This window comes from Pteropus alecto, unplaced genomic scaffold (assembly GCF_000325575.1).
Source record: "Pteropus alecto unplaced genomic scaffold, ASM32557v1 scaffold359, whole genome shotgun sequence".
Classification (NCBI taxonomy): domain Eukaryota; kingdom Metazoa; phylum Chordata; class Mammalia; order Chiroptera; family Pteropodidae; genus Pteropus; species Pteropus alecto.
In genome coordinates this window covers 2,456,673-2,482,023 of record NW_006443119.1, presented here as the reverse complement: position 1 = coordinate 2,482,023, position 25,351 = coordinate 2,456,673, and the positions used below count along the sequence as shown (strand labels likewise).

Here is a 25,351-nt window from a genome sequence, read left to right as displayed (position 1 = left end):
GCTCTCCCTGACGCTCGGTCTGACATTCGTCCCCAGTCTGTGAGGCTGTGTTTATGCTCTTGCCTCCGCCCATCTGCAAGATTAAAGGTGCCGAGAAAGTGCAAATTATTAGCAGTTTTATGTTCATCTTTTTTTGTGTGATAAATATGCATAACAAAATTTATCATTTTAAGCATTTTTTAAGTGTACAGTTAAGTTGCATTAAATACATTCACATGTAGGTTGTGCAGCCATCACCACTGTGCATCTCTAGAACTTTGAGTCATCCCAAACTAAAACTCCGTACCCATTAAACAGTAGCCCCTTCCCGCCTCCCCTGGCAACTTCTATTCTACTTTCTGTTTCTATGAATTTAACTATTCCAAGTACCTCTTAAAAGTGAAATCATGAAATATTAGTCCTTTTGTGTCTGGCTTATTTCATTTAGCATAGTGTTTTCAAGGATCATCCCTGTTGTGGCATGTGTCAGAATTTCCTTCCTTTTTAAGGTGCATGATATTCCATTGTATGTATCTACCGCATCTTGTTTATCTGTTCCTCCCTCCACGGACACTTGGGTTGTTTCCACCTTTTGGCTTTTGTGAATAATGCTGTAAAAGCATTGGCATACAAATCCTTCTTCGAAAACCTGCTTTCGTTTCTTTTGGGTATATACCCAGAAGTAGAATTGCTGGATCATATGGTTATTCTATGTTTAATTTTTGAGGAGCTGCCATATTGTTGTCCACAGTGGCTGTACCATTTTACATTCCCACGAGCAATTGTCCACATCCTTGCCAACATTTAAAAAAAAATAATAACCACTGTAATGGGTGTCAAGTAGTATCTCATTGTGGTTCTCCATCTTTTTAAGGAGAAGTCAAGGCCCTAAGTAAGTAAGACATGCTGAGACGGGCCCTCCCCATTGCAGAGGCAGTCAGAGCTTGGGCCGCAGCTTTCGGGCCCATCATAGCTTCATCCTCGATTCTCTACTCCTTTTGCCACTTTGTTTCCAGTTCATCAGCAGGAGGCAGGTGAGGTCCTTCTGCTGCCTTGCACTGTCCACTGACTGTCAGGGCCCTTTCCCATCTGTCACAGGAGCAGAAGGGCTGTGACCTGGTAGAGTCCTCTCGAGGGGAGAAGGCCTTGGGTGAGGAGGAGTTTTCAGTAACATGAGATTTAAAAGTTGACCATTTCAACCATGGGCATTCATTCGGTCAAGTGAATCGTGGTGCAGCCATGGCGTGGAAGTTGTGCAACCATTACACGTGGTCTTACGAAGAACTTTTAATAATTTCCAATTTTCAGTGACCTGAAAACTCCCCTTATATATTCTATAAGTGTTGGGGGTGGGGGGGAGTATAAAAACTTGCTTATGAGCTCAATGATGAAAAAGAAAATGATGCATAGAAAAAGGTTTGGTGGCCATATGCCAAACTGTTATTAGTGGCCTCCTCCAGATCAATGGGAAATGGGTGGCTTGTTACCCATTTTCTGACCACTTTATGTTATAAATTTTTGTTCCTTTTGTATTCAGGAAAAAATTGATAAGAAAATAAGAATGACTGCAGCCATTCGTTAGGCATATGTATTGCAAAATTTGTGAAGCACGTGGCTCTCTCCTCAATGCTCTTGAGAGTCGAGCGTGAATGGGAAGCTAAGGAAGCAGGAGTGGAGATGTGGGGACAGATGGCACTGAGGGATGGCCAGGAAATGAAGAAGAAGTGCTAGTAACTAAAGGACATCAAGGGCGGGGCAGCCTGCGCCCTCAGGGATACTGTCCCTAATTCACTCAGAAGATGCTGTGGTTGGGCCCTGGCTTTGCATCCTTTTATCTCTGCATGTGGTTGTGGGTAGGGGCATTGTCTCCCACCTGCTTTGACCTGGTCTCCTGGCATGGTTGGCAGGAGTGAGTGAGGCCTACAATCTGTGAAACCAGGGCTTCTTTGGTCCCAAATTTGCCTTTGAATTCTCTCACGCCAACTGAATTAGGACCTGCCCCTGGATCCATTGACCCCTATCATGTGAGCAGCAGTGGCCCAGCAGAGGTTAGGGGTTGGGAGAGGGCAATTCATTCTCCAAGAACAAGTTTCCATGGCCCGTGGGACCCCAGGCAAGTGGAGGAGAAGCTAGTATAATCCAGTGCTTAAAGGAAGGGACTCATCAGCCAGTCTCTGGGTTCAGTGTGTCTTTGTTACCACTATGACCTTAGGCAATTTCTTAGCCTTAAACCTCTGTGTCCTCATTGGTAAAACAGAGATGATGATAGTAATTATATCACAGGGCTGTTGAAAGAATTAAGAGCTAATTCCTACAGATGACACTTAGCATATTATGTGCTCCATTCCTCTTGTCTGGTTGAGAGATAGATTCTTGCACTAGACTGCTCAGGCTGCAGTCACCTCTGTGCCTCAGTTTCTCCATCTATGAAATGGAGGTAATAATACCATCTACCTCAGATGATTATTGTGAAGATTAAATAAGTCAATATAAGTAAAAGTGATTCAAACAGTGCTCCGTACAAAGCAAATGCTCAGTGTTAGCTGTGATGGGGAAGGGGCATTTGCATCAGTTGTTGGTGGCTGGCATCTACCAACTCATCTGATTGTCCCAAGAGTGCCATCGAATTTGTTAGTGCCCATCACTCACTTGTTAAATACTTTGAACGTCAGTTATTATTTTATTATTATTAGTGTTGTGGGCTCCAGATGTTAAGATCCCTCCCAGATCGTACCCCATTCCACTCCTTTGCCAAATCTGGCTCATTTCTTGGTTGGAGTGGTCCTGCCTCAGTTTGCAAAGGTGCTGGTGCTGGAAGGTGGAGTCCCAGGAAGACTGGGGTGCAAGCTGGCTGCTTTTGGGTTGTGTGGCGAGCATTTGGGATGAATTCACACTAATTATGACACTGTTCTCCTGCCTTTGCTTCCCTGCTCTTTTGAAAAGGAGCCAAAGCCAAGAAGAAACATAACCTATAAATAAAGGAGACCATGAAAAATAATAAAAAAAAGGAAAAAAAAAAAGAAGAAATCTTGCTTTTGCGGCAGGCTTGGCTGCCGATGGGGCAGATAATGGGAGAGGAAATGCGGCCTTTGCAGAGAAAAAGAACGGAACACTTTGTGCACTGGAAGAATGAATGCTGCCTGAGCCCAAGCGGGTTTCCGATGATCGAGCTTGTCTGGGGACGTGCTGGTGATTAGGCTGACATGGGCATGGGAGGCGGCCCACCCAGAGCCCTGCAGCAGGGAGGGGAGGCTGAGGGAGAAGCGGCAGGCCTGAGAGGCATGTCCAGAGGTGAGGCCAGTGCGCCCAGCATGACTGCAGGGCTGCCGGTCACTGTGTTCCTCCTCCACTGTCTGTTCAAGTTGGGGAGCTAGGCGCTGGAACCCGTCCGGAAGCCCCCAGGCCTTCGCTGGTGGTGTGTCTTTTGTGGAGCCTTAGGGAGGTACATCCCAGCGGGGATGAGGCCCAAGTGGACATGCTGATTATTTGCATGCTGACCTTAAGATTCAAGGCTCTACTCCTCTCAACACTGCCTGATGGCTTCTTGGGGACCGGCGTTTACCGACTCTTTCTGTCTTGTACCACTCACCCATCTCTATCACTGACCCACTTTCCTTACGCTGCAGTGAATGGCTGAGGCAGGAAGAGGGAGAGGAACTAGGGGGGACTCAGACACCTTTTAGAGCCCTCAGGGACCCCAGGGTGCAGTATGGAGGTACCTATGTTAAAAGGGGGCTGTGGGCTCACGGATATGTGGAGGCCAATATTTGAAATGCTTTTAAGAAGGACCTTTGAAACATAACACTGGCTTGGGACTGAGTGCTTTGGTTGGCAGAGGTTCCCTGGAAACATTCATTCATTCATTCATTCATTCGACCACAACAATGCTAAGTGCCAATCTGCTTTGTGCTAGGCACTGTGCTAAGTTATTTTATGTGCAATACTTATTAATTCTCCAACAACCATGAGAGGTAGGCATTGTCAACCCCCTTTACCGATAAAGAATCCGTGGTATAAAGAGGCTAAGTCTTAAGTATTTATTGAACACCTTCCTACTCAGAGCCATGTGGAATTGGATGACTCCCCACTTCTAACCTTCACCCTCTGGCTCTTGATTATGATGATAATGCCCTTTACAGGTGTTCCACACAGCTGTGTGCTGTGCACTGGCCTTTGCCTGTATTATGTTGTTTCTTCCTCGTAACCACACTGCTGGGTATATGTTATCAGTCCCACTTGCAGATAAAGAAATTGGGGCCTTTTGAACCACGCTTCTCTTGCTCAGCCCCGCTTCCACTTCTGGAAGTGTACTTTCTCTTCTAATAAAACTTTTCTACTGTAAAAAAAAAAAAAAAGAAAAAAAAGAGAAATTAGTAGGCTTGGAGAGGAAGTTGGCCTGTCCATTCTGCTGGTGAGAGCAGCACTGGGATTGGAAGCAGTCGTGCATGTCGCCAGAGCCTCCGTTGACACCACATACAGCCCGGCTCCCACTTGTCCTGGTTCCCTCTGTGGTCATCCCTCTAGTTTCTACAGGGGACCGCTGGGGTTAGTGAAACAACACTTTACCTTCTTGGACTCTAGAGGAAATGAGGTTGCTGAGGGGCTCGTGAGTTTTACAGAGCTTTTGTGTCATCAGCCTGGAAGGGAAGGCATGGCGGCTCGGCCAGATAAAGCAGTGGCGCTGAGTATGTGGGGTTTCCTTGGCAAATCTAGGTCCTTTCAGCCTGTCTGCTCCATGTGACAACCTGTGCAGGGTTGTGAGGCAGCACCGCAGAGAGAGGGAGACCCATTGGGGGTGGGGTACGGTTAAGAAGGAGCAGGAAGAGGGTGGCTTGTCCATGCAGCGGGTGGGGAGGCTTCAGGGAGCAAACTATTTTTTTTGCTTTTGGCAAATGTTACATTCAATCTTAATAATTTTTGGAGATAGTTATTATTTGTTTCATTTTAGAGTTGGAGAAATGGACACTTCCCCATGGTAACAGAGTCTCAGGTAGAGCCAGGCCTCAAACACAGGTCTGGGTAACTACAAAGCCCAATTTTCTTTTTGCTGTGCCAGGCTCCTCCCAGCAGAGCTGGAGGGTCGCACCCTGCCTGTCCCCTGGAGAGCCTAGGACAGGCCCGCCTGCTCCCCGGAGCTCTGGGGGTAGGAGGAGAGACATCCCTTCCTGTTTCAGGTCTCTCTCCCCTCCTTCCTCTCCTGAACATATGTTCCATACCAGATTCCTTAATTATATATTCTAACCATAAAGTAGGTATTGGAGTCTCCATTTACACACCAAGAAACTAAGGTTTTCGGAGGTGAGTCTTTTCTGTAAGTTCCCACAGTGGCCTCAGTTCTTCGGACTAATTCTTCCTTGGCTGTGACTCAAGTCGAAAACAAATAGAATCCTGTAACTGGTGAAGCAAGTGGCAGATCTATCTTTGCTGGACCAGATTCTGTTATTTATCTAGGGTAGAGGGAGAGTGGGGCCAGGGCATCAGAGGCCTGGGCTCAGATGCCACCTCCACTGGCCTGGGGTAGGTAGGACAGGGAAATGAGTGGCGACCCCTGCGTTCAGTAGTGAGCCCAAGTGACTGCTCTATTATGACATGCTTTTTTATTGACCTTCCTTCCTTTGGTTAATATTCACAGATGTCCCCAAAAGGAGGCCTTTGACAAGGCCAGTCAGCCCCAGCTGCACCATTTCTGTTGTGTGCCGGCACTGGGCCGGGCACTGCTCATGCAGAAGACCAGACACACTCCCCTGTCCAGGGCTCAGTCTTGGGCCTGGGCACTGGGAGACAAGGACAGGACCTGCAGCTGCTTCCTAGCCCTGTGGGTGGGCTGCTGATGGGGCATGGGAGGGGCTAGAGACCGTATCTGATCTCGAAGCAGGAAGGCCCCCAGAGAAGGGACTCCTGGGGACCCTGTTTACCTCTTCTCAATTTTACCCAGGCTATGGGGCAGGCCACATCCTTATGGGAACCTCAGCAGCACTTCCAAGTCTGTTAGAGACCCCCTCTGTCCCATCTGTCTCTTTCTGGGCTCTCCCTCTGGGCCAGAAGAAGTTTCAGGTGCCTCAGAGGCCTGACAACCAGGTGGGGCGGTGGATGGGAACATCAGAGCTATGGTCTCTCCCCAGCTCCTTCAGTCCTTTGTGCCCTTGGGCACGGGGCGGGTGGTCAGCTGAATCCTGGCAGCCTGTGAAGAAGCTCTGTCTAGAATTGGGCTTCTGTACCAGAGATGGGGGGAGGCTGCCTCCTCTTACAGGTGGGAGAACAGGAGCTTGGGAGTTCACAGAGCCTCTGTTGACTGGTGGTGGCTGCTCTGCCAGGTGACTACTACCTTGGCCAGCCCAGGGACTGGGAGTGTTGGCTGTGGCCCCCTCCTGAGCTGGGCTAGACCAGCCAGGAACTTGCTGTGGATCTCATAAGCTCCCAGGCCCAGAGAAGCCGGAGAGGGTGAGGGGGCCACTCAGGAAAGCTGTGTCCTAAGCCTGCAGCGAGCCCAGCTCCCAGCTCAGAGTAAACATTAGAGATAGGATCGGGCGTAGCCAGGAAGGGTGGCAGGGTGCGGCCTGGAAGAAGAATGGCAGGATGTGGCACCGGGGCACTGCTCTGGGCACCCACGCCTCGGGCTATTGTTTAGGGCTGCCTGAGGCTCTCAGCTCTCTAGGGCTTTGAGAGGAAGTGCCATTCCCCTGGGACTTGGGGCTGCCCCACCCCTGCAGTGTGGACCTCTCCCTGGTGATGCCCTTGGCACCACCCCCTCAGGGCCAGCTTGGGACCGGGAGCCTGCAGTAAAGGGGCCTGGTGTGTGCACAGTGGGGAGGCATCACTGGCTTTCCTTGGAGGGTCTGCCTCTCTGTTCAGGCTGTCTTCCTGTACCCTGGGTCTGAGTCAGCCGTCATGCTCCGATGACTGGAATTTATCTCTGTCTTTATCTGCATCTAGATATTTTTTTGGGGGGAGGGGGGGCGTCTTTGTGGAGGGAGAAAGGGCTGAGTGAAAACTCCTTTGATTCCAGTCCAGATGGGCTGCTTGTTGGCCGATTGGGAGAGGAAGTGGCTGGTGATTTGTTTTGAGTAGAAAGGGGCTCGGTGTGTGCGTCTGTGGGTGGCTGGGGGTTAGAGGGGCCGGGACAGGGTTGGTTGTAAAGAGGAGAGAAAGGAGGTGGCACCTGTGGCGCTCTGTGGAGGGCAGGCACCTTGTGCCTTGTCCTAGGCACTGGATTGGGGGCCCCAGGGCCTCTCGGGCACCAGCTCAGAGACTCGAGGCTCTGCAGCATCAAGGGTGAGGATGGCCGGCGCCCTCTCCCTAATTTAGGGGCCTTCACCTGTGACAGATGCTCAGGTGAGATACGGTGGAGGAGAAGGAAGGCAGTGGAGGCCTGTGGGGTGGGTTCCCAAGATGGGAAGGGAAGTCAGAGCAGCAGTGCTGTGCCGTGTCCCAGCTGGTTAAGGTCTTCTGACTCTGTCGTCCTAAAGCAGTACTGCCCAAAAAAGCCTTCGGCTTAGGCCTCGGTTTCTCCATTTACAAAATGTGAGTAAGGCTGGGCAAGAAGAGGGAGGAGATTGGATCCGCAAGAGCACGTCCACCGAAGTGGGAGGCCAATGGAGTGTCCTGTGGGCTTGTGGCCTCGGACCAGGGCCTGGGTGGGAACTGAGGGAGCCCAGTAACTCAGAGACTCCTGTACATCAAGGGTCTTTTGGCTTCTGGGTGGCTGGGGAGAGGGGCAGGTGTGCCTGCTGAAATTAATGCCTCCCGAGAAACTATGTGGATCGTCGAAACATGGAGCAAGCTTGGTAAGGAAGGGGTAAAGGAACTTGAGGGGTTTTTTCAGTCTCTGGAAAAAAAGTAACTTCAGGGAAGACTCCAACAAGGTCTTTAAATCTAGAAGGTATGGAAAATGTTTCTTAATTATTCCAAGGTAAAAACAAAAGGAAATGGGCTCGCTTTGCTGCTGGAGGATTTAGGTCACTCATAAACAGAGCTTAGATGCTAGAAAAAGGCAGCTGAGGATAACGGTACGAGAAGTAGGGGTATGGGAAATAAATCGCAGCGAGCAGCATCTATCTAATAATGAGGATAATGGTAGCTGTCACTTATGATGCCTCCAGTCTGCCTTGTGTTATGCTTCTGAGCTATATTACACAATTATTGTACGAATATTTATCGAGCACCTACCTACTCTGCTCCAGGCACTCTGCTAGACTCTGGAGCTACACTGATGAGCAAAACTACGTATTTTCTACAGTGCCTTGTGTGGAGTTGGGTGGGTTCTCAGGCTACTGGATGAGTCAGAAATAAATTAGGCATGTAGTCCTTTGAACACTAAGAGAATATAAAACAGGCACACCTTACGGGGTCTGGAGTTTTACTGGAAGGCTCATCCCTTCATATTGTTTTGTTTTTTTTTTTTAATTTCCATTTTAATGAGGAAGAAACAAGTTCAAAGAAGTTAAGACACTTGCTCAAAGTTGCACAACAATTAACTGGGCAAAGTTGGGTTTCAAATGTACTCAGGTCTGTCTGACCCCAGAAGTTTTTCTCTCAACCACCTGACTCTAGGAGCATCTTGAGCTATGTGACAACTTAATGGATGCTTACCCTGCATTATTTAATCTTCTTCTGTCTTTAATGGACACCTGTGGGGTATGAGTTATTATGCCCAGTATATGGATGAGGAGACAGAGGTTCAGAGAGGTTAATTAACTTGTCCAAGATTACACAAGTCAGATGGTGGCAGGGCAGGAATTTGAACCCAAGCCTAAGAGCCCGTTTTCCAAACTCCATTCCATTGACACCTCCCCACCCTGACCCTAGGTCCCCTCGCTTTACAGACAAAGACCATAGAGGTGAAGCAGCCTGCACAGAGACACTCAGCTGCAGAGTGACAGAACAGGGCTGTGTGTCAACTCTGTGCCCTCCGCCTTGTTGTCTTTTCTCTGTTTAGTTTATCGCATACGTCTTTTGCTCTGCACTCTGAGAGCTGGGATGGTTGGGGTCCAGAGCCTGGCACCTGCGCTCCTCAGAGAGACTTTTTATCTGTGTGGGCCTCAGACTGTGAAGGGGCAGGAAGGAGCATCTCTTCTCTAGCAGGCCTGTGCTCAGGGAGGGCCAGAGGGAGACTCTTCCTAAGAGGTGAGACCAGGGACATGCCTTCCAGGAGGAGCCTGTCGGGCCTGCACTGTTGCTTCTCCATCAACAAATAAATAGGCAAAGGGTTGCTGCCGAGAGCCAGTCCCCAGATCCGGAAGTACGTCGAGTCTGAGCCCAAGCCTGTGGGAGTAAAGGGCCCTTGTCTGGGCAGCAGGCTCTGGCAGGGTTATCTGGTGGGCACCACACCCTAGTGAACAGGCTGACACCTCCCAACCAGCTTGGCTGGTCACCAGGAGCCATTTTCTTTGTTACCAGAAGCTGGGCCAGAGGCCAAGATGAGCCATGGGGAGCCCCAGGAGACCAGCTCCCCAATATAATGATAATCCAAGTGCCCCACTGGAGGGACTCTGGGGGAAGGGGTGAAGTGTGGGTAGAAAAGTCCGCTGAAGCTCAAAGGAAGATGTCCTAGTGTAGCACTGCCCAACAAATATAATACTAGGCACACGCATCGCTTTAAATTTTTTAGTAGCAACGTTAAGAAGGGTAGAAAGGAACAGGTGAATGAATTTTAATGTTTTTTATTTAACCCAACATTTACAAAATATTGTAAATTCAACATGTAATCCATAACCAATTATTAACAGGCTATTTTACATTCTGTTTTTTCATACTAAGCCTTAGAAACCTGGTGTGTTTCACACCAAGCACATTAACATTGGGACTGGCCAAGTTACCAGTGCTCAGTAGCTGCGTGTGGCCGGCCAGTGGCTGTATCGGGAGTGCCGTCCAGGAGTTAATTAGGACAGAGAATCACTTCCTCTGCCTCCACCTTCAGCTGGAGGGTGGCCGCAGGATCAGCGACCGGCCCTGGGGAGACGCAGGCCAGTTCCACCCAGGCCTTGAGGCCTTAGACCCTCTCATCAGAGCTGTGTGCTGCCGCTGTTGCTGAGGTCTCTGGGCTGTAGTGGTAAGAAAAGCTTTGAGGTAGGGGCTGGAAGGCCACGAAGTTGGGGCAGAATGTAGGAGAAGAGCCCTTAGGATCCAAGTCTGGAGTGAGGAGGTGACCCGGTGTCCTGCCCGCACGGAGGCCAGCAGAGTGGTGGGTGTGGGACAAGGTGGCGCTGAGCCGGGCGGGATCAGAAGCCCACAGGCCTGCATTGTTCGCCTGTCACACTTCCTTTGGCTTTATTGCCTTTGTCCAACACCCTATTGTCTGGTTTCCTTTTGTCCCCCTTTCAGTGCTGCTGCCTTTTATTTCCCAGCCAGCCTGGTTGTTTTCATTTCTTTTGTCTGAAGTTCCTGAGAGGAAGGTTTTATTTTCAGCGGTTTGATTAATTCACAGCTTGAGCCTGGGGTTTGTTTGTTATGTAATTGCTGCCCTCAGCTTCAGGATAATACCCTTCCTCGACTCCCCCCTCCCCCACTGTGGGCCCCGCCTGCCAGGGCCTGGCTCTGCGCCCCTCCCTGTGCCCGGATGGGCTGAGCTGCCTGCTTCCTGGACGCTCTCCAGGCCCCTGAGTGGTGGGACGGGACGCCCGAGTTGGACCCCAAAGCCCTGGCAAGCTGGGCAGGGGTCTCTTCTTTTCTCCTGGGTTTACCTTCTTAGAGTCAGGTATGCTCCTCCTCACCCTGCAGTGCCCTGTCCTGGGTCCTACAGCAACCCCCAGGGTGCCCTGCCTTTTGTACGTGGCAGGACAGTCTGGGCTGGTCTACAGGATGGCATCAAACAGAATACATTTATTTCAACTGTAATGTTCCTTCAGTTATTTAATGTGAAATGCCGTTTATGTATTGTATATGGCACACTGTCATTCATTATACATTACAAGAAATATTTAATTGTACAGAGTTGATGCAATGTACAAATATTATAGTGCACCTGTAGTCTAAGAGATGTTTTACTGTATCTGAGTTTTGCCTTACACTCCCCTCCTAAATTCTTAAAGCCTATGTAAAAAAAAAATTTATTTTTATTTTTATTTAAATTAACAATCCTCCAACTAGTTTGTATCAGAATCACTGGAGAGCTTGTTAAAACAGATCCCTGGCCCCACCTACAGATTCCGGTTGAAGATGACCCATGACTGCCTCTCAGGCCTTCTGGCTCCTCTGACTCTGTGAGGTCTTGTGCTGCATCCCAGCTAGCAGTGGTTTAACAGACACCACATCAGTGCTTACTGGTACCAGGTAGTGTTCCGGACACTGTGCAAATAACAATTCATAACCCATTTTACAGTTGAAGAAACCGAAGTACGGAGAAGTTAAGTAACTCACCCAAGGTCACTTAGCAGCTTATTGAGTGCCCGAGGCAGGACCCATGCATACTTGGAACCTGCCTTCTGTCCATTGGTCTTGTCTCAGTGACTTTGGAGGGGGAGCGGGGGAGCTATAAGGGTATGCTGCTCTGGCTCTGAGCCTGACATGACCACTGGAAACCACTACCAGGGACCCTGTGCCTGCTCCACTGCTCTAGATGTCCCTGGCTGTGGTCTGACAAGTGGGGAGGCAGCAATGGGAGCAGTGGATTCAGAGTCTCTGCATAAACCAGGGATTGCAAATGCCTACCGGGCCCGGCTCTCAATGAGGGATTCTAGCTAGATAAAAAAAATTTTTCCTTAAAGCCACTCATCCATCTCTCAACCTGTTATTTTCCCACTTTTGGTAGGCACATGGGTATAAATAGTGCACTTTGATCTTGCCTCTCTAAGAAAAAGAATAACTGTGTATTATTCAGGATAGCTGATGGTTTCCCTTTTGGGGAGTGGTGGGGAGTAAGGCAAACTGGCCTGTCTGTAAGGGGTACCTCATTTATAGCCAACTGTTGCTATGTACCAACTTCAAGAGAAGTTCAGATCCAGATTTTATGTGATATCTCTTGATTTTTAAATTTTGGTAACTAATTATAAATACATATAAACATATACAAACACACCTATATATATAATCTTGGCTTTATTGGGGTCAGAAATAGCCACTTAACAATCTCTAGCCTCCTTAAATGGACCCATTAGCCCACCAGTCCCAACATTGCAGCAGGCAGGGAGTGCCAAAAGTTGGGCCCCATCCTCTCTACAGCTTCCTATTAAAAATAAAAAAAATAAAAATTAAAAAAAAAACAAGGACAGAAGAGTCTTTTCTAATTTCCACTATGGGTCCCCAGTGGGAGCTTCTGACTTGTGTGTGTACCTGTTTGGGGCCGGGGGATGGAGGGTGGGGTCGATTCTCCCGGGCCTCAGGACTCACTTCACTCACCTTGCCCCTCTACCCTCAGGATGTCCATGAGGAGCCCCGGCCCTGCCCAGCTGGCCCTGGATGGCGGTGGCACCATGGTGAACTGTACCGTCAAGTCAGAGGGGAAGAAGGAGCCTTGCCATGAGGCCCCGCAGGGCTCGGCTGCTACAGCTGAACCCCAGCCTGGAGATCCGGCCCGGGCCACCCAGGACGGCGCTGACCCTCAAGCTCCAACCCAGGTGCCCGGCACTTTCCCAGGAGGGCGCCCGAGTCAGTGTCCCCACCAAACCCATGCACCACCTCGTCTTCTCCGCTAGGCTAGGCAGGCACCTACCCCCTAGTTGGGCGGAGAGGCAGGCAGAAATGTTCATCTCTGGGCAAAACTTAGGTGAGTGGGGAGCGGCTGCCAAGTTCAGTCGGGCCACCTGTCTGAGCAGGATGTGGACTCACTCCTGCACTCACTCGCCTGATGGTAATGCTCACCTGTGTGACTCGTCCTTACCCCTGAGGACTAGTTGGAGAGATTGGATATACAAGCTCAAAGTTTGCCTTAATCTAGTAGCTTTTGCATGTGAGTTGAGAAAACCAGTCTTATTATTAAGGCCAGAATTAATTTCTGTTAAAATCCTTAAAATGAAGGAGCTGAACTTCATGAACTGTGAGGATTCTTGCAGCTCTTAAAAATTCTATGATTGCATTAAGAGGTATAAACAAGAAATATGTAATTAAAAGCCAAATGAGGAGAAAATAAGAGTTTTAGGTTCTGAGAAGGGCTCCATCCTGAGGCGGTCAGGAGGCAGAGTGGCGACTGTGGAAGACTTTTAGAGGAGCAGGCCCTCGAGCTGGGCCTTGGAGAATAGAGAGGACTCAGAGGAGAAGAGGAGAGGGGATGGTGTGTGAAAGGGCTGGGGCGGGGTCCCCGGGAGTTACCGGCCCAGCTGGAGCAGTGAGTGTATGTAAAGGAGTAATCATTAATAGCTGGCTTTTGGCCTCAGACTCTGCAGTGGCAAACCTCATCCACATGCATTAACTCCCTTGATCCCAGCACAATTCTGTGACAGGGAAGGTATGAGTATTTTCCGCTTTCAGCAGAGGAAAGTCAGGTTTAGAGAAGTTCATAGACTCATGTGGGATCAAGCACCTTATGAGTCACTGAGCCTGGGCTGAGCCAGGTCTCTTGTCTTTAAATGTTTTGTTCTTTTCAGTAGATCAGGCAAAGCCAGAGCAAAGATAGGAAAGGTGGGGACGGAAGGCGCTGCTTGCGGGGGCCGGTGGACTCTAGGATTCCCTCAGGGTGTACATGTCTCGGGTACTCCGTCTTTGCTTCATTCTGCCCCTCTTCTCTTGGAGGTGACAATGACATTTAGTGTGTCTTACAGGACTGCAGCTCACCGGAGAGCAGTGGGTGCCCAGAACCCAAGAGACGAGGAGGCTCTGAGGCTGCTTGTGGAAGCCAGGAGAAGCTGGACTTCAACCGAAATTTAAAAGAAGGTAAGGTGTCTGCCTTAGTTAAAGGCAGAGGCCTGGGCAGGGGAAGTCTTAGGATGGCTGCTCCTTATCTCTTTGGTATCTTCTAGTCGTGCCAGCCATTGAGAAGCTGCTGTCCAGTGACTGGAAGGAGAGGTTTCTGGGAAGGAGCTCCGTGGAAACCAAAGATGTCAAAGGTGAAGATCATGGGGATGGGCAGGGGAAGGATGTCTGACCCCTGGCCATGCAGTCCGGGCCTATAGGGCAATTCTTAGGGCTCTCGGTGCCCTCAGATGTGGCCTCTGCCACTCTGGCTCCTGCCTGGCCCCAGGGATCAGCACATCCCTTACCTGGGGACCAAGTACTAGGTTTGGCTCATTCTCATGTGGGAGAGGTCTGGTAGGAATCAGATCCCATGGGCACAGGACACTTGTGACCTTGGGCATATCATTGCCATTTTTTACAAGTAACTATAAAATGAGCCTAACATTCTCTTTCACTTTTGAAAATTAATTCCGGGCCAGCAGGACCTCACTAAAGGGATTAAAGGGCTGTTTAGTGGAGTCACTAGAATGATAATTTTCTCGGTGTGATTGCTCACACTTACAGAGGGTACTTTATTTTTTAATTTTTTTGCAAGAGAAAAATAACCAACTTTAATACATACATATGTATGGGAACCCCTTACCTCCATGAAAGATTCAGAGATAGAAAGGGAGCCTGGGCATATAAGACATCCTGAGCTAGGGATGAGGTAATGCACCTCGGGGGCTTCAAAGGGTCATTGCAGGGTGATAAAAAGAGCAATGTTTAGTTTGCCCTGCCATATAGGTGGGTCAAAAAGAGGTTATCACAGATAATCTCTTATGTGGGCCAGGCCCCTAGTTCAGGTTCTTCTAGGTAGGGAGAACCTATCTTGGGAGGGAGGGAGAAGTTTCTCCTGAGCCTGAGACTGAAATTGCCTTTAGCTCAAAATAATCTGCATACCACTGAGGCACAGCTCAGGGGTGGCTCGTTCTGAACCCCCACAGTTCCTTCCTCTGACACTTCCCTGAAAGTTTCACATTCCAGAAACTGGGCTAAAGGACCGTTCTATCATTAAACCAGTCTCAGTCTTGAGAAGAGTTCCATTCACTTAAGGTTGTGTCTCATTTCAGGAGGCAATGATGCTGGTAGGCTCCAAAGTTAAGCCTATGGTGTAAGCAATCAGATATTTAGTAAGAGGCATCTCTCTGGAAACAAAAGGAAAACAAAGGTTAATGATCGGAGCTGACTATACTCTCCATTTCTGAGTTCCAAAGGTGTTTGGCTTGCAGCATCTTCAGATGGAGTGAGGGCAGGAAGTGACAGTCTGATAGATTTGTTCTCCTGGTCTGCTGTTTGAATGCCTCTGGTGATCTTTCGGCAACAGGCACGAAGTTTGTCTGCAGATGAGCTGTTGTGATTTCTCTGAAGTTTATATCAGGCTGTCCCACTTTAGCTTGTATGGTCTTGGAAAAGGGCAGTTTTCGTTCTCAATGATTCCAAATCAGAGGGTGGGAAAATGACAATGTTAGTTTGGAAGACTGCCCCCACGTATTTACGAAAACTAGAAAAACTTAGGATCCAGTCCAGTTTATAGGTAGAAAAATGTAAAAACCTGAAAGACAATGAATAGCACTAGAATCGAATTTCCACAAAGATATATTATAGTTTCTATTGGAACAATTTTTCTCTAAAAAGTCACCCCCAGTTTTATCAAAGATAGCAAAATTAAGACTGATTTATTTGCAAAATAAGTCTAGTTTCAATAAACTTGGCCCAATTATTTGTTTATGTCCAGCAAGAACAGTAATTAACCACACAGGGTCTTTTAAATCTGCTTTGCTGGAATTTTTCATAAGGAATCTTTAGCGCGAATGAATTTAACAATGTCTCTCAAGTCCAGAAAAGCCAAGCAAGGACTTGCCATTAGATGTTACCTGCATTAGGTTTGGGTGAGTTCCTCTCTTCTCGAGTTTCCCCAAATATCCTGAGGTTCCTACACCTGCCCAGAAGGGATATTCTTCGCTCACATGATAATGCTGCTGGGAAACATATGAGCAAGTACCAGGCCCGCATTTCCGGGGGTTTTTATTGGCTTCTGTAAGTCCATCTTAATTCCTTAAAGATGTCTGGTTATATCTGAGTCTATGCATCTCTCTCAAATATGACATTCCAGTCAAAACCTTGGTAGTAAAATCAGTTTCCAATTGTGTCCTATTACAAAGAGAATAGCTTCTTATTGAATTTATGCAAATAACCACATTGCCATCAAAATAAGACTCATTTATTAAGAGTTTCCAAATTCTGGAGGGATCAAGTAGGGAGAAAAATATAAAATATTTTAATACTGCTTACAAAGGTATAATTTACCAAATTACTAAATCATAGGTAGTTTAAGAGAAACAAGTTTCCTTTTATCTGGGAAACAAAAGATTTAAAAAATCAGCAATCTCAAACGAAAAAGTCAAAAAATTTTAATCTCCTTCATCAGTTCATTCGGTCCTGTATAGTTACATGTGTTCTGCTTGAATCCAGCTTTGCCGTTAGTTCTCTCAAACTTGACTGATCATTGAGGCTGATAAGGTCAGTGATAATTCCAAGAAGTTTGTGAGGCTGTCCATGGTTCCTATGATTTGCTCAGCGAGGTGGGTGTCTCGATCACAGAGTGCACTCTAAAACAATGCAAATGCTCAGGCTCCACCCCTACTGACTGAATGAGAACCCCAGAGGATGGGGGCCTGAGCATCTGTAATTTTCAAAGGCTCCCTGAGTAACTCCGATGCATATGGTCTACGGCCTGGCACTTCTGCATCTGACATTAGCTAAATTGGAGGGCAGGGAAGCACTGACAGTTGTTGGTTGAAGGCCAGGTGACAGGTCCTATACTAAAAGCTTAACATTTATTATCCCTTTAATTCTTGCAGCAACCCTGTAAAGTGAAGATTAGTGTACTCTTTTGTAGATTGAAAAAAACTTAAGTGCAGAGTAGTTGGTAACTTGCCCAACAGCTCCCAGGCGCGATGGGTTGAAAGGGGAATTTGAACTCTGATCTGTCTTGCTCCAAAACCTGAATATGTCCCGCCAGGCGCCTCCTGTAGACGGTTGTCTACCCTGAACCTGTGGCACTGGACACTCAAGGCTGACATGCTCCACCATCAGCATTTCCAGGGCTGAAATCAGTGATTGATGGTGATACTTCTAGAGCACATAGTTGTCTGTCAGATGGCAAGATGAGTCCCTCCGCAGCAAGGCATATGTCAGTCACTTCTGCTGCTTGGCCCCTCATAGGGCCGTGGGACATAGCACTTGCTCAATAAACGTCAGTTATATGGGTGGCTGGACAGATGAACAAACAACATTTCTCAATGGTGGCTGTTTCACTATGGAGCAGGGACCCAGGAGAGCCTGGCAGAGAAGGAGCTCCAGCTTCTAGTCATGATCCATCAACTGTCCACCCTGCGGGACCAGCTCCTGACAGCCCATTCAGAACAGAAGAACATGGCTGCCATGCTCTTCGAGAAGCAGCAGCAGCAGATGGAGCTGGCTCGACAGCAGCAGGAGCAGGTAGGCCTTGCTTTGTGTCTGGCTATTTTTTACAGGGGAGGGGTCTATCAGGGCCCAGAAGGGTGTACCTTGGGGGCAGACCCAGCCAGTACAGGCTGACGCCTGGGGCAGGTGGAGGAGGGGGCTGCAGGCAGGGAGTGGAGGGGATTGAGGGGCCCTGCCCAATCTCTACCCCTGGCCTCTGAGGGAAGGGTGAGCTCCCATCAAAAGGAGAATCAATTTTAAGAGCTGGCTCTTCTGTTTCTTGCCCTGCCCAGCTTTCTTCCATGTTTGCACTTCTGGAGGGCACGGTGTGGTTGGGGCTGGAAGGCTCTGGGTGTTGGGGCCCCCCGGGCCTATGCTCATGCCCCCTTTGCCTCATCTTCCCTCTGCCAGATTGCTAAGCAGCAGCAGCAGCTAATTCAGCAGCAGCACAAAATCAACCTCCTTCAGCAGCAGATTCAGGTGACAACAGGGGAGGGCTGGGGGATGGGAAAACTGGAGGCCAAGGGGTTGACACCAACCTGGAAAGATGCTGAGGCCCAAAATATCTTTCTCCTCAGCTGGGACCCGAGGGCAGGTAGACAGGGGCTGAGGGCAGGTAGACAGGAGCCCACGGCGGTGGTGTGGGGTCTCACGGATCCTTTGGAAGACTGTCTGCCCCAGGCTCCGTAGCCCTCATCCCTCAGTCTACCTTTTGTCCAGAACTAACTGCAGCTGGATAGCTATTTGGACCCCCAGGGACTCAGGATTTCTTTGCTCTCAGCAGGTCAACATGCCTTATGTCATGATCCCGGCCTTTCCCCCAAGCCACCAACCTCTGCCTGTCACCCCAGACTCTCAGCTGGCTTTGCCCATTCAGCCAATCCCCTGCAAACCAGGTGAGTGTGGGAGGGGCAGTCCTGCTACCTGTTCTGAGATTAGGGAAGAAGGCCCCCTGCCACTCTCAATCCATTAATTTGCAGTGTGGACTTCTGGGCCTTGGTTTGGCATCTGTCCAGTGGAAGAATACTCACTTGTTTCTGAATGTCACTGAGAGAATGAAAAATAGCACTTTGAAAACCATAAAGCGCTTTCCAGATGTAAGCGGATGTAGCCACTCTAGGTCTAGTTTCCCCAGTTCTGGTACATTACTGCACCAGAGTATTAATATTTCAAACATTAACTGAGATTTATGTGTCTCCCAAATTCAGACTTTTGTTCTCACACTGCTCTGGCCCCCCGCTCTTCTGTCCCGGCACCGAAACTCAGCAAACACAGACTGAGCACTGAGCACGTGTTGTCGGGTGACTGTGGGGTGATAAAATGTGGACTTCGAGCACGAGGAATTTACAGTCTGGGGAGGGAGAAAGAAGTATGCCAACAACCGGGGACTCTGGGACGGTTTCTTGAGGAGGTGGTGCTTGATTGGGTTCTGGGAGAATGGACTTGGGAGCTGGGAGCTGAGGGTGGAGGGCACGGGAAAGGCTGTCCTGGTAGAGGCCCTGCAGCCTGAGGCAGGAGGCCAGAGTTGAGAGGAGCATGTGACAGGGTAATGGGGACATGGCTGGGGAGGCCAGGTGTGACTGAGCATGGAGTTTGGGATTTATTTTGTAGAATGTGGGGCATCCTTGAACATTGAATAGAGGATGTGCTGTCACACAGGCTGTGGGTGATAGGGAATGAATGGAATGGAGACCAACTGAAAGCAGTAGCGGGTGTGGGGCTGTTGAGATGATTCTAGCAACAGGAGATGACAGTCCGAATGAGGGCAGTGACGGTGGGATGGAGGCCATGCCCATTGATTCCTTGTGAATGGTCATGGGGACAGGGCAGAGAAGCTGCCTGTAACAACCCCAGGAAGAGGGGGCACAGCTTTTAAATAAACTCCTTGGCCCACCCTCCCTGTTGCACATGAGAGAGAAGGCAGGAGAAATCCAGCCGGTGAGTTCCTAGTCCCAGCGCCAAAAGCCTGTGGGCCAAGGGCACAGTTCATTGGTCAGCCCCACTGATTCTACCTGGAGGGAAGATTCCAATTGGGGTATGTGGGGGGGAGACTGGAAAGGGGGTGGGTTGAGGGGGGAGGACGGGGCAACGGCACGAACCATTACAACTCCAGGTGAACATGGAGCAGCAGAGCCGCAGGAGTGAGGAGGGGAGGGGCCATGCACTTTCTGGACAAGGGAGGTAGGAAATAAGCTGTGGAAGACCTGGACTGGCCAGGCTGCCACCTGCTGTGTTTGCTCCAGAATGCCAGTAAGCAGGGGCCTGCGGGCTGCCAGATGTCCCTTTCAGAGGCTGAGTGAGAAGTGCCTGTCCCCAGCTAACAAGCCTTAGATGGTGCCCCGTTGCCTCCAGCATGGAGTCCAAACTTCTGAGTTCAGCCTTCACAGGCTTCTGAGCCCACCTTGCCCATCACGAGCCAACCAGTCTCATTCCCTACATCTTGTTTTCAACACTCCACCACTCCGTCTCCCCCTGCCCGCCTACCAGCATTAGCTCACGTCTCGGCTCCCCCAGGAAGCCTGCTGCAGTCGCTCCATCTGGAACAAAGTTCTCTCGAATGCTACCCATGCAGTCTATATCACCATGGGCCATGTGGTTAGTGATTTGTATACAGGGCTATCTCTCTCCATCTGAACTGTCGACTCCTTGATTCTGGGCCTGGTTGAGGAGTGAGTTTGGCGAGGGAGAGGAGAGATCACCGTGCTGAGGAGAGAGGACTGTGGAGTCGGGACCCAGGTTCAAACCTCGGTGCTCCCATTGATGAACTGTGCGGGTAATCCATTTAACTTCTCCAAGTCTTAGTTTCTTTATCTGTAAAATGGAATGATGTATTGAGCACCTGTTATGCACCACACACTGAGGATTATTGTGAGATAAGGCAGAGGAGACAGGCTACAACAGGTAGCTGCTTTTGTACCCTGCACATAGGTACAAAATACAAATATCCGAACAGTGACTAGATGGTGCCCCTGTTGTCATTTCACCATGGGTTTGGAATGCCAAGCTCAGTCAGTTGGGAAGGGCATGGCAAGGTGACGATGCTGATCCATGTGCAGGGCGATGACGGGTGAGGGCGTAGGAGGTCCTCAGCAGCGCTGTGGGGCTGAGGAGGACAGTGGTTGGAAGCAAGCTAGGCCAGCCCTGAGCCTTTGTCCACTTTGTGCCGCTGGGACCTTGTCAAGCAGGGTGACTGCTGTTCTGTGCTCATCCAGGACTTTTCTCCTTGCCGCCTTTTCCATAGTGGAGTATCCGCTGCAGCTGCTGCACAGCCCCCCTGCCCCAGCCATGAAGAGGCCCGGGGCCATGGCCGCCCACCACCCCCTGCAGGTACTGTCCCACCCGCTGGCCTGGGGCTCCTTCCCTAGCTGGGCTGGCTGGCCGCCGCCTCATCTGTTCTGGGTATGCCTGTGCCCTCTCTTCCTCTGCGGGGATCTCCTTTGGTGTCACTCACCCTCTGAGCTCTGGGTCTTCCCCTAGGAGCCTTCCCAGCCCCTCAACCTCACAGCCAAGCCCAAGGCCCCTGAGCTTCCCAACAGCTCCATTTCCCCCAGCCTGAAAATGAGCAGCTGTGGACCCCGCCCCCCCAGCCATGGGGCCCCCACGCGGGATCTGCAGTCCAGCTCCCCCAGCCTGCCTTTGGGTAAGTGTTCTACCTCCGCACCTGTCCCTTCAGTCCTCTTCCAGCGTCCAGGCAAGACAGCATGATATGGCCTTGGGCATGGCCCTTCCTTTCTGTGGGTTAGACTTGCTATAGTTGGCCCTTTTTAGTTTCAGCATTTAGCATCTCAGAAGGCCCCCTTCCTCCTCTCCCCCACCATATCTATCTGGGCTCCCTGGCCTCAGGAATTCAGACTCCTGGCTTGCACACTTTCAGGGGGTGCTATTGTCATTTCTAGTTTGTTGGCACAACAGCCAGTGTAAATGGCGCCCCCTTGGGGGTGTGCGGTGCAACAGCCCTGTGGAGAGCAAGAGGGAGCGCAGGAGGGGCATCGCATGAACTGGGGTGACCCCTCAGTTCCTTTCCTTTCCTTTCTTTTCCTACCCCCATAGGCTTCCTTGGTGAGGGGGATGCTGTCACCAAGGCTATCCAGGATGCTCGACAGCTGCTGCACGGCCACAGTGGGGCCTTGGAAATCTCCCCCAGTACCCCCTTCCGTAAGGTATGGGCCCCTACTCCCTGCACATGGGAGCAAGGGACACCTGGTGGCTGGGGTGGAAGACACACAGCCTGAGGCCCCTGAAGGGAGGGGTTAGGGAGAGAAGTGGGCAATGCAGAGGCTGATGTACAGGTTGTCCCTGTCAACCCTAGGACCTCATCAGCCTGGACACATCCCCAGTCAAGGAGCGGCTGGAGGAGAGCTGTGTGCACCCACTGGAGGAAGCCATGCTGGGCTGTGATGTGGATGGTGAGGGCTCTGGGCACTGGGCTGTTGGGTACCACTTCTGCTTCCCACCAGGACCAGGGTGGGTCAGGTGGTGTCTGTCTGCTGTCCATTCTCTCCTTTTATCTGTGACATCTCCTTATGTGTGCTCTGAGTCCCTGGCTGGGCCTCTGCTGACAGCTTGTTGCTGGTCATCCCTGGGTGCTGTGGGAGTGCCCCCATTACCCCTCAGCAGTCAAATGTGGAACATTTCTTTCTGCTGGCCTGGAGGACTTTCCTTACTCCCAGAGCAGTTGCCTTGCTCACTCCATCTGCCTCCCCAGGCTCCCGCCACTTCCCTGAGTCCAGGAACAGCAGCCACATCAAGAGGCCCATGAATGCCTTCATGGTGTGGGCCAAGGACGAGCGGAGGAAGATCCTCCAAGCCTTCCCAGACATGCACAACTCCAGCATCAGCAAGATCCTTGGTAAGGGCCAGTGGGCAAAGTCTGCAGGAGCTCTCGGGGTTCCAGGAGCCAGAGTCCAGCAGGACCCGGTTTCAGGAGCCAGCTGGATCTACTTGAGGCTTGCTCAGCGATAGCCCATGCCATGTTGAACTCCAGTGTGGGAGTCGGGGGGATGTGGGGTAGTTGGGTCCTGGGGTCTTGGACTATTAGGGTTCTTCTGCTAGTACCTGCACCCAAGAACTCAAGGAGTATGTGCATATGTGTGTGTGTGTACATACACGTACATGTAAGAGAAAGCTCCTTCCCCCACTCTCCCTCGCTAACCTCTTCCACTGTTTGCCAGACCCTTGGAGCTGGCTCTGGCAGGAACAGGAGAGACTGGTGTTCTTCGGTTGCCAGTAGAAAGGTTTTTTAAATGCTGTGTCCTATTGGAGGCCAGAGAGGAATTAGGGCAGGGCAGGTGGGGCTAGAAGAAGGCAGTTGTTCTCAGCATTGAGTCTCCTCCATGTCTGCGCAGGTCTCTTATAAACACAGACACCAGGTACCTTGTCTTGAACATGGAGCCTGTCTGTGTTATTGGGGGACTGGGGCAGCTGCTCTTTTTGTTTATGTAAGTCAGGCCAGAGGCCTCTCAGAAGTTGCTGGGATATAGGTGGGTGCTGTGTCTTAAGCTGGCAGTTTGATGCTCATATACATGCCAACTTCATTCATTCATTTGCTTGACATCCAAAGAGCAACCACATTGGACCAGGTCCTTGCTAAGTGCTTGCACATATATCTGGGTACCAAATATATCAGCACCTCCAGGGCCTGCAGGGGGCTTGGGATGCTCGACAGAGCCCAGGTTTGACTGTGCCTCTGGGGGCTGGGCCAGGCTCCCGTTGGAAGTCCATGACCAACCAGGAGAAGCAGCCCTACTATGAGGAGCAGGCGCGGCTAAGCCGGCAGCACCTGGAGAAGTACCCCGACTACAAGTACAAGCCGCGGCCCAAACGCACCTGCATCGTGGAGGGCAAGCGGCTGCGGGTGGGCGAGTACAAGGCGCTGATGAGGACCCGGCGCCAGGATGCCCGCCAGAGCTACATGACCCCGTGAGCAGGCCCTCCCCAGGCGGCTGAGACTGTGTGCGTGCATGTGTGTGTGCAGCTCTTGTGAGGGGCTGGGTGTTAGCGTGTGGCTTGCCTTTTGTGTGACTGCGGGGCTGGTGTGCATATGTGTCTTTTGGCTATTTGTATATGTGTGCGAGCATTGCCTGTGTGGCTGGGCCTTTGTGTGTGACTGCAGGGGTGACTATGACTGTGATGGGTACCTGGTTGCTGATGCCATAAATGTGTGACTGTGGGGAACTAGTGTGTTTCTGGGGAAACGTGCCTGTGGGTCCTATTTCTGACAAACTCAGTAAAAATTCATGGGTACTAGAAACCAAGGTGCTCATCAGACAGAGGATTCCGACTTGGCCAAAGCAAGTACACTGGTGGGTTCCTTTAAACAGGCATTTGAATATACAGTTTCCAAAAGTGGGATTCATACGTAGTCCTCCAGAAATATCTTGAATACGCCTGTGGCCCTGAGACTGAATGTGTGTGGGGGGCTGTAGCTGACAATGAATGTGGCCATCAGAAAGCAGACCAGGGAGCAGAGTGTGTGTCTCAGAGCCAAAAGGGTGTAGGGTGCGAGGGCACAGCCCGAGGAGTCCTGGAGGGGAGCTGGGAGGGTGCGGAAGTGAAGGTGCCTCCGTAATCCGCCTCTTGTCTGCCTGCAGCCCTCAAGCTGGCCAGGTGCAGATGAGCTCCTCGGATGTCCTGTACCCTCGGGTGGCACAGCCTCTGGTGGAACACTATGTGCCCCGAAGCCTGGACCCTAACATGCCTGTCATTGTCAACACCTGCAGCCTCAGGGAGGAGGCAGAGGCCTCGGAGGACAGGCACTCGGTGGCCGATGGTGAGATGTACCGGTACAGCGAGGACGAGGACTCGGAGGGCGAGGAGAAGAGCGACGGGGAGTTGGTAGTGCTCACGGACTGATCTCGGCTGGCTGGGCCTGGCCCTCCTCCTGGGGAAGACCTGGCCCCGAGCCAGCGGGCACAGCCAGCCAACCTGGACTCTGTTGGTACTTGGACTCGGGCATGCCCGGGAGATGGCACAGCTGTGTACTTGTAGATACAGGCCCCTTCCCCATCACATATGGGCACACCTGAGGAGCTGTTGGCCTAGGTGGGCAGGGCCTGATGGTGATGAATGAGTGGACCAAGTTCCTTGGCCCTTGGGGCTCATGGCCAGGGGACACTGTATGACCTGTCCCCTTGGGGGCCATATGCATTGTTTCCATCCTTGTCCTAACTGGATCAGCCACCATGGGACCAACCCCTCGCCCCCGCCCCCCCAGCCCACACACACACACACCCCAGATTGCTCCTCTGTCACCAAGATGACTTTGTACTTTGTGCAAAAAGATGTCTCTCACTCTATCTTCTGCCAAGCCTATTGTGCCTCTGGCTGCTGTGTGTGCGTGCGTGTGTGCACACGTGTACGCACGTGTGATTGTTTTCATCTGTTCATTCGTTGCACAAGATATTTATTGAGTGTCTGCTATGTGCCAGGCGCTGTTGCTAAGTTCCTATGGGTGTGTCTCTTGATGCCCCTCTTGCTTCTGGAGGGCTCTTTCTGTGCTCTCTTCATTCCCAAATTGCTACCTCTTTGTCAGTCTGGGCGTCTCAGGTTCTGTGCATCCTTGTGTGCGTTTCTGTCTTTGTCTCTCTGCAGGGCCCTATTTGTGTGTCTCTCCCTTCCTTGGTGTCTGACTCTGCCCCTCTGCCTGCTAGTCACTCTGGGTCTCCGAAGGCCCCTGAGCTGCCCTTGGGCCCACCAGCCGCCCTGACCTCCCCTGCCCGCTTCTTCCCTCTGACTGCTGGTCGGTTCCCACGGAGACATTTTTAGCTCCGAGCAGCATGGAAATGTGCTCAGCCTCCAAGGGGCTCTGTCCTGGTGCCCCAGACCCTGGTCCCAACCTGAGTGCCAGGAGCAGGGGCAGGAGGATTGATGGTGCACCCCCCCTTCCTGTCAGTGACAGAAGCCCTGGAGCAGGGCTCCTATGGCAGCTGGTCTCCATGCCTCCCTCTTGAACAGGGGGTGGGAGGGCTCCCCAATCTCAGAAGGGGTTGGTGAGGAGAAGACTGGTGCTCCATTCCCTCGCCCAGCTCGCCCCCCGCCACCC

The 25,351-nt window shown here is 50.9% G+C and overlaps 1 protein-coding gene across 6 annotated transcripts in view; it reads left to right on the top strand.

The window, feature by feature from the left end:
- The window catches only part of SOX13 (SRY-box 13), a 45,290-nt gene extending 19,945 nt beyond the window's left edge, over nt 1-25,345 (top strand). For 3 of the 6 annotated variants that reach the window (XM_025040504.1, XM_006922873.3, XM_025040501.1), the window contains exons 2-14: nt 12,332-12,530; nt 13,671-13,782; nt 13,869-13,955; nt 17,174-17,346; nt 17,722-17,790; nt 18,092-18,206; nt 20,552-20,637; nt 20,788-20,950; nt 21,361-21,470; nt 21,620-21,716; nt 22,016-22,159; nt 23,013-23,229; nt 23,901-25,345. In XM_025040504.1, the coding sequence (XP_024896272.1) occupies nt 12,333-12,530; nt 13,671-13,782; nt 13,869-13,955; nt 17,174-17,346; nt 17,722-17,790; nt 18,092-18,206; nt 20,552-20,637; nt 20,788-20,950; nt 21,361-21,470; nt 21,620-21,716; nt 22,016-22,159; nt 23,013-23,229; nt 23,901-24,162 (1,833 nt within the window). In that variant the 5' untranslated portion in view covers nt 12,332 and the 3' untranslated portion in view covers nt 24,163-25,345. Of the gene's footprint in view, nt 1-10,288; nt 11,248-12,331; nt 12,531-13,670; nt 13,783-13,868; nt 13,956-17,173; nt 17,347-17,721; nt 17,791-18,091; nt 18,207-20,551; nt 20,638-20,787; nt 20,951-21,360; nt 21,471-21,619; nt 21,717-22,015; nt 22,160-23,012; nt 23,263-23,900 lie in introns of those variants that run through there. The other 3 variants (XM_025040503.1, XM_025040502.1, XM_025040505.1) reach the window with 3 other exon arrangements.
- Nucleotides 25,346-25,351: the final 6 nt, after the last annotated feature.